The following is an 8,387-nucleotide window of genomic DNA, read 5'->3' on the forward strand; positions in this document are numbered from 1 at the left end:
TGTTGGAATTTTCTCCCTAATAAATTCAATTTCTCCCTAATAAATTCTTTTCCTTTGTACACACACACACACGCGCGCGCGCGCACGCACGCACGCAAGCACGCACGCACAACGTGAATCAATCCTATACTTACTTTTGCATTGAACCCAGACGTAATATTCAAGATATTTTCTTTCACATTATCTTTTTTTGGTAAAATCATACCAGCTGCAAATTCTAATAACAAATAATAGAAAGTTAATTTAGTGTAACCAAAAGCATTATATTCAAAAATTTAAAATAATTTCCAAAGTGACAATTCAATACATTTACAAATTATTAAATTCATTTTAATATAAAGTTACCTTCTTTTAAAGAAGAAACGTATTTCTTCAATTTCTCCCTAATAAATTCTTTTCCTTTCGTATGCAGGAAATGTTTTACTGCTTCACCTTCGTCTGTGCTATCTTCTAGAGTAATTTCAATCTATAAAAGAAAGTAATGTTTTTTATTCCTTTAAATGTTTTTATAAAAATTTTTATTGGTAACTAAATTTATAGAAAATATATCTTCAAGAAATATAAATATAAATCTTGTAATTAATTTTAGTAAGTAAAATATTTATGAATTTAAAGTTATATATAACTATATTTTCTTTCTCTCTTTGTTAAATACTTTTATATAGATACTTACATCTACTTCAGAAATATCATTTTCCTCAGAAAGATTTGGAATGTTTATTTTACCCCCAATCTTCTTATCAGATTTTTTGTTGGATACCCATTTCAATACAATATTCCATTCATAGAAGAAAATTAATTTACCTTTTCGATTATTTGCCATTGCCTCACCTTCACACTTTTCTATTTCATTTACTATACAGGAAACTAAAAATTACACTCATTAGGTTTATATCGTATGTGAAATTTGAAATTATTATACAAATTATTCTTTTGTTATTATTACAAAAAAGAAAATTGCAAACCATTATCTCCTTCCATCTTCATATTAATAAATAATTCTTTTATTTTTTCTTGAGACCAAGCACAGGCATTTTTCTCCGTCCTTAAACAAATCGAAATTACCATAAATTTTGTATATTGTATTCATATAAGTTTTTTATTTCTTTCTGTATTTTATGTACTTATATATGTATATGTATTGTATTTTAATATGTAATTTTGTATACAAATTGTAATTCATATAAGTTATTTCTCTTTTATAATTATAAGTACTTATTTCTCAAACTATATATAATTATTAATATCAAGGAAATTTGACATTGCAATCTAGGATACATTTGAAAAAGATGAATAGAATTACACATGTAATACAAACGCTTGTAAATGAATATACCTTCAAAGAAGAATTCTTTCTCTTAACTTCACTTACTAAATCCATATTTATTGAAAAAAATGAAGTATTTGAATCTTCAATTGCACATAATCTTTTATAAATCTTTCATTTAGAAATTTGTACTTTATTCAGATTATATTGTTTTCGAATGATAAGAACTTTATGATTTATAAATACTAGTAAAGTCTGCTGTGCTAGGTATTGTAAAAGTGAACAAAAAGACATCATGGATCAAATGTAATATATATTTAAAACAATCTTTGGTACAAAATTTTATAAATAATAAACAAATAGATATAAACAATAAACAAAATATAAAGAAAAATATGTAATATTGTACATCAAATACAATAATATTTAGAAAATGAAATTAGTATAAGAAGATTATTAGGTTCCACTTAGATACATAACAATAATATTATTTATAAGCAATCTTTAAGTTAGATAAAATTTTTGTTAACTTATTATATGTATAAAAATATATAATCTAATATTTATACAATTTTAAAACAAAGTGCATTAAAAGTTTAATCATACCAGTGCCAGTTATTTACATTGGTAGCATCAGGCCTTTCTTCAACGATCCATCTTGGATCTCCTTCACCCCACTTAGCCATTTCTTAGAAACAAGAAGCTCACAATGTAACAATGTCTAAATGTAATTACAAAAAGAAATAGTTATTCCTGAAACATGAAACATAATTATTTAATAATCATATCTTACGGACTACAAAGATTTCAAAAGATTTAAATAACATGCGTACAATATTCATAAGAGGTATCAATGAGTGTTTAATTACTTTACATTAACAAATGCAGTTAAATTGATTGTATTATAATAAATAATATTTAATAAGATTTTCAATTACAGTAAAAAGACAGTGTAAGAGAACTGAGGAATGACAACTAATATTAACAAAAATTTCATTTTACTCCTTGCTTAAATATTCTAACTGTATCAATTACAAAAGGAAAAACTTAAGAGTCATTAAGAACATTGAAATATAATAAGGTATATTATTAGTACTGACTACAGGAATTAAAATGTAGGTTGACAACTATTAAAAAAATATTTTTATTTTATTCATTACTCAAATATTGTAATTATATCAATTATGAACCTACTTAAGAACTGATAATGACATTAAAATATAATGGAATAAATTAATACTAGTGATTTCAGGTATTACAATATAAGTTTACAACTAATATAAATAGAAAATTAATATTAAAACAAACTTCATTGCCTAATTAAATATTATAGTCGTATTAATTATGAACAGAATTAAGAATTATTAAGAAAATTAAACTACCACATACTGAAGTAAAATATGTTAAACGTTGACAAAACGAATTTAACTTCTTTTTCACTATTCTAAATGCAACAAATGCAATTTTTCATTACCTTGAAATTGTCAAGCAAAGTGAAACAATATAAACCAAATAAAAAGATATAATATGGATATAATTAACAGAGAAACAACGGAATTGAGAAAAATACAGTCGAATTTTAGTTTAATGAAAGTTAGCTTGAACGAAGTATGAATGCATGGAGCATAACCTACAATCTACATTCGTCAATTGAAGGTTTCCAATAAGAGGAAAATAATTGATAGTTTACGTAACATTAGTTATACTTGCCTTACCGAAATTTTTAAAAAACCTACCTCCACTAGAAATTGGGTTCTATTTATTTATAATTTGATTTAATTTTACAACTGTAACTGATTTTAATGTTCAATACATTGTTTCGTAAAAAAGCTAAATTTTTTTTAAAAGATTCCGAGCACGATGAAAGCCAAAATTCTTTCGAACGAACAAATAACGTGAGAGCCGCAAACTTCCACGCGGAACTCGAAATTACTAAGGAAACAAATGTTGTAGGTTGTAGACTTTGTAGTGGAGGGGATATAGGACCCTTCTAGAAATTTCATGAACGTGTAATCAAATTATTCTAGATAGGAAACTAGATCTGAAAATGTAGTGGATCTAGGAATTAAAAGACGGAGTACCAAGTTTCATCTTAGATGAAAGGGTCAAGTTAGTCCATCGGCAGAAGGAAAGTCGTGGTGAACGTATTGTGATTGGCGGAGTAGTACGCACGCGCCGCGCTTTATTGAGAATGAAACGTTAAATATCATTTTTATAAAATATAACTTAAATTGGATGTTTAAAATACGTCAGAGTATAATTAACATTGAAATTATTATTTTACAAATAAAGGCAAGAAGAAAGAATTGCAATTTAAATAAATGGCAGATAAGATATATATTTGATATATTTTTGATATATATGATGTCAAAAAAGGAAATGTATAAAAATAAAGTAAGTTTGAAAATAAACCCGTAAACGAAATTTTATATATGCAATCAATCAATCTTAAGTCTATAGAAAATGTTTTGTAAATGAGGAGCGTAATAAATAAGGAATTGCACAATGATAAAATGATATACAATCGTTCAAATAAATAATTACAGTAGTGGTAGTAAATCTACCACACAAAGCTTCAAATAAAACAGTTACCTACTGTAAAAATTAAAATAGTTATCTACTACACCAGATCGCAAATAAAAATTCACCTAACTACAACAAATATTAATTAATTCATGTAGAGTTTTTAATTATCCATATATTTTTAAAATATATGTATAAGGAAGCAGAAAATACATTAAATGAATTTTAAATGTTTGTTTCTTTACTTGTTTTTATTTATAACTATTTATACTTAGTACTAGCTAGTATCAAAGAGGAAATTTTCTCTTTGCTAGTATTTACATAGTTCCGTAAGTTCCTACAATTGTAATTTCCAGAAAAATAAAAGTGCATTTTCATTGAAACAATATTTGGTAATTTTTGGACGACACGTAGATGGCACTATACAGATAACGGTTAACTCAAAGTGTTTTGTTTCGTTCTTATATGCTAATTTTTAAGGTTAGGAATTCAAATTCTTAATGTCCTAAGATTGAACGTTAAATACTATAACATTTATATCGAATTTTATATCTGTTAAATTAATTTGAAAATGAGATATTCAAATAAAGTAAATAATAGAGAAAATAAAAATATATAATATAGTAGCATTAAAATAGGACGTCAATGATACTTTGTTATGTAGTAATATACTATTTAAATATTAATTGTATTAAGTTTGCGAAATGAATATTGTATGTGTGATATGCAGTGATCTATTAACACCTTCTGATGATGTTTTTCATACACCTTGTGGACACATTTTTCATTTTATCTGTGTAACTCAATGGTTGGAGAGGTAGGCACATATAATGTTTTTAATTAAAAATGTTGTATGAACATATGGCATTTCCGTATAAAATTAACTTCGTATTTTATCAAATAATATTTATATTTTCTATACCTCAAAAAATATTCAACCGTTCTCGTAAATATATTAATTGCTTTTTCATGCAGATCCAAAACCTGTCCACAATGTAGAGAAAAGACTACATCAAGTAAAATTCATAGATTATATTTTAATTTTTCCAATAACGATACCATTGTGGAGGATAAATGCTCTTTACAAGATAAAGTCGATAAATTAAATTTTCAACTTGTGTTAAAAGAAAAAGATATTAAACATTATTCAGAAAAGATTGAAACATTAGAGAAACAGAATAAGGAGTTAAAGAAGGAAGTAAGAAAAGTGGAAAGTGAAATAAGTGAAAAATGTAATGCTATTTATGCTCTTAAAGAACAAATTAAATTATTTAAAGAACAAAGTTTAGAAGCAGAAAGTAGAAGAAAAGAAATAGAGCAATTGCGAAAGAAAATTGAGCATTATAAAAAGTATGTGAAGATATATAACATTTTATTGTATCCAAAAATTATTTAATGAATATACCTTTTGTTTAAGTGTACAAACCATACTTGATGGTACTACAGAAGCTGTAGATGAGATGATCTCAAGAACAACTGAACCTACTACGCTTATTACATACATATCTGTGATGAAAAGGTAGTTAAATATTATTTATTTATATTATATTTTGTATATTTATATTTCTTTCTTAAAAGTTACATATATAATTTAGAGAGATAACAGTTAGCCAAAATAAAAGAAGAGAATTAAGGTCCAAACTAAAAAGTGTACAACAAGAACTTACTAAGGTTTCTATGGAACGAAATTTCCTGTCTGATGAACATACTAAAAGGAAGTATGTAACTCTTATAATAATATAAAGAAAATGTTGACAAATTAAAAAATATTTTTGTTAAAATATTAAAAATATTTGTATTGTTATATGTTATCTATAGAACACTTGAAAATGAATATCTGGCTTGTCTAAGTGAAAAAATGTCTTTACAAAATAGACTTAGCGAGTTAGAAAAAGATATGTCTTCGACACAAAAGCCAATTAAGCTCTATTCAAAAACAAAGAATATGACAGAGGGTAATTTAGGAAATGATTCTAGAGAAGATAAAATTGAATGTATAAATAATAGCATAAATGAGAAAAAGGATATAGGACAAGAAGAGAAAATTGAATCTGCTATTACAGTAACAAAAATAATTTATGATTTTTGCAATATACTATTGATTGATTTTATTATTAATTCCTAAAAACAATAACTTGTTTCCAGAAAAATAAAACAAGTTCTCCGTATCTTCCAGTGAAATCAGGAGGAGTATTTGCTTTAACACAAATGTCTCAGAGATATACTACATCAAAATTAACTTCCTCGATCTTGGCAAAAAAACCAAGACTTGAGCAAGGAATCAGTAAAAATGTAAGAATACTCATATTAATTTGCAAATTGACAATCTACTTACTTTTTTTATTTGTAAATATTATTAATTTAGGAAAATAGTAGAATTACATTTGATGGTTTTGGGGGGCATTCAAAATATGAGGAGTTCCCTAAACCTTCTGCTATCAAAATGAAAAAAGTTAAGGATATTCCAAAAGTTAAAAAGCCAAAACTTGATACAGACAATCCGAAAATAGATTATTTCTTAGGAAATTAACATGATCATTGCATATTATTAATGTTTATAAATAGCATTTAAGAAGAAGAAAAATAAGATATTATGTGGCAAATATATTTATTGAAAGAGTGAGCATGTTAGAAATTGTGGAGAAGTATGTATAAAGTTGCATATTTTATTAAATAAATCTGTTAATCAGTTAAATAAAAATATACACATTTTATACTGATATGTATGTATGTATTTAATAGGTAAAAATTCCTGCATACATAAACTAAAGTACACCTCAAAAAAAGAAGAAAGGACAAATAAACACAATTCTATATGTTATTATGTGGATTTAATTATACTGTGTGAAATTCTAAAAGTCGATAATTTGTTTTTAATTTGTTATATCACATGTGAGTTCTTAGTAATCATGTCGGTAAGACGTCGGTATACGACATCACAAATACTTGTCACATACTGACAAGATATGTGTTGCTATCTATGGAAGACAGAAGGAACCGTAACTTGAAGCATGTCAGGATAGATGGTAACACATGGTTGTCCATAGACCAAAAATGCAGTACTGTGCGATAAGGTATGTGTTGCCATCTATGGAAAACAGAAGGAATTGCAATTTGCAACATGTCAGGATAGATAGCACACGTGGCTGTCCATAGATCAGACATGTAATACCGTGTGATAAGGCAAGTCCTTTCCGGTATATGTCCATTCTATCGGCTTACGTATTATCTGCGATAATTCGTATGTTCGCCTTAGGAAATCGGTATTTTATAATTTTAGATACAAAATTCTATTGTCACGTCTATGTCACATGCACTCTGCCTTTAATGAATAATTGTGTATACTTTATTGAATTCAATTTATCGATGGTTGAATGATATCATGACTACATTATCGGTAATGAAATGTTTAGCTGGTGACCCTGCATTAGGCGTATGAGACAAGAAAACATTGTGAATAAAAATTTAGGATAATTCTACTGTACGAATTTTTCAATTTTAAAATTGATAATTCTTATAAATCTGGTAATAAAATTATTTAGTTGTTAAATGTTTAGTGCTTGAATTATCTTAATAGAAAAGATATAAACTGTAGCAGCTTTGTTTCCAGAATAGTTGAATTCTAAAATTGGCCGTTCTTCTGAAATAATGAAACACAGAATGCATACTGAAATAATGAAGCAGGTTGAAAAAATGTATCGTATAATATGGAAAAATGTTTTCATTATAAATATGTACATGGTGTTCATAGAGGGAACGATATTAAAATTTTGGCAAATACAATTTCATGTCTACCAACTGTATAGATTAGAAAAAGTTGAAAAGTCGAAAGAGACCCCTGTTGATGCTCAAGCGAACTAACAATAATCCGCAGATTCATGATGTGACACCTTTCTCCCCTGGGAGAATGCCGTCATGGAATCCATGTCTTGTCCCAGCGGAATTTCGCTGTTGTCGCCATAGCTATGTTCCGGAATTCGTGACTCTCCGTGTCCTCCTGTGGGAGGAAGGTGTCGTGTCCCTAGGCGCATGAATTACCAGTAGATGCCAGTAGTTCACTGTGGTTCATGGCGAGGGAAACCAAGAGGAACGGTGGGGATGGTGAGCGGCCAGTTATCAAGGCAATACGCATCGTATGCAAATTCATATATCTATACTACTGTATATATAAAAGTCAAAATGTGTATACATATATGTTAACGAATTCTATACCGTTCAACGCAATTTGACAAAATTTGGTATGAATATTCTTCGACACCTCAGAAAAGATACTGTGGAGATGTTTCCACCCCCCACCACTCTTCAAACCCACCCCCTCTTAACTTAAGCTCGAACAATCTTAAGTGAAGTGGAACAATAATTTTCAACAATTTTATAGAATAATATTTTTATTTTAAGTTTGGGTATTTTTTGAATGGATTAAAAAATTATCATGGAGATTAAAATAAAACGAGAAGCGAATGTGTAAAATGAAATTTGAGCAGCTAAAGATATGAAGAAAAATATAAACATTTAAAAAATTATTTCTACGAAGATTAAAGAGACAATTATTATTTGATGAGATAAAAGGAACGAACGAAGGAAGAAAAGAAGGAGT

General features: G+C 27.3%; 2 protein-coding genes across 7 annotated transcripts in view; one reads left to right on the plus strand and one right to left on the minus strand.

Moving 5' to 3' along the window:
- The window catches only part of LOC100743157 (activator of 90 kDa heat shock protein ATPase homolog 1), a 7,732-nt gene extending 4,383 nt beyond the window's left edge, over positions 1–3,349 (minus strand). The window contains exons 1-6 of one of the 5 annotated variants that reach the window (XM_012390854.3): positions 2,983–3,349; positions 1,874–1,955; positions 966–1,045; positions 674–867; positions 346–466; positions 135–217 (exon numbers count right to left, since the gene is read on the minus strand). In XM_012390854.3, coding sequence (XP_012246277.1) covers positions 135–217; positions 346–466; positions 674–867; positions 966–1,045; positions 1,874–1,953 — 558 coding nt within the window. In that variant the 5' untranslated portion in view covers positions 1,954–1,955; positions 2,983–3,349. Of the gene's footprint in view, positions 1–134; positions 218–345; positions 467–673; positions 868–965; positions 1,046–1,873; positions 2,021–2,741; positions 2,888–2,977 lie in introns of those variants that run through there. The other 4 variants (XM_033323277.1, XM_012390852.3, XM_033323276.1 and 1 more) reach the window with 4 other exon arrangements.
- A 757-nt stretch (positions 3,350–4,106) lies between these two features.
- LOC100748619 (E3 ubiquitin-protein ligase TRAIP) lies at positions 4,107–7,593 on the plus strand. 2 transcript variants are annotated; one of them, XM_033323283.1, is made up of 8 exons: positions 4,107–4,607; positions 4,766–5,140; positions 5,208–5,309; positions 5,386–5,508; positions 5,609–5,852; positions 5,936–6,082; positions 6,156–6,446; positions 6,533–7,593. In XM_033323283.1, the coding sequence occupies exons 1-7, from the start codon at positions 4,495–4,497 to the stop codon at positions 6,318–6,320; spliced, it is 1,269 nt and encodes a 422-aa protein (XP_033179174.1). In that variant the 5' UTR covers positions 4,107–4,494; the 3' UTR covers positions 6,321–6,446; positions 6,533–7,593. The 2 variants fall into 2 exon arrangements, with proteins under 2 accessions (XP_033179174.1, XP_003492946.1); XM_003492898.4 differs by having other exon boundaries at positions 6,156–6,435.
- The last annotated feature ends 794 nt before the right edge of the window (positions 7,594–8,387 follow it).

Source organism: Bombus impatiens, unplaced genomic scaffold, assembly GCF_000188095.3.
Source record: "Bombus impatiens unplaced genomic scaffold, BIMP_2.2 scf_0896, whole genome shotgun sequence".
In the NCBI taxonomy this organism is placed as follows: domain Eukaryota; kingdom Metazoa; phylum Arthropoda; class Insecta; order Hymenoptera; family Apidae; genus Bombus; species Bombus impatiens.

Bases quoted from the DNA above. Each gene is read 5' to 3' on its own strand.
- LOC100748619 (XM_033323283.1), top strand. From the start codon at position 4,495: ATGAATATTGTATGTGTGATATGCAGTGATCTATTAACACCTTCTGAT. The intron at 5,310-5,385 runs GTAGTTAAATAT...TATATAATTTAG, and splicing joins TACATATCTGTGATGAAAAG to AGAGATAACAGTTAGCCAAA. The intron at 5,853-5,935 runs GTAACAAAAATA...ACTTGTTTCCAG, and splicing joins AAATTGAATCTGCTATTACA to AAAAATAAAACAAGTTCTCC.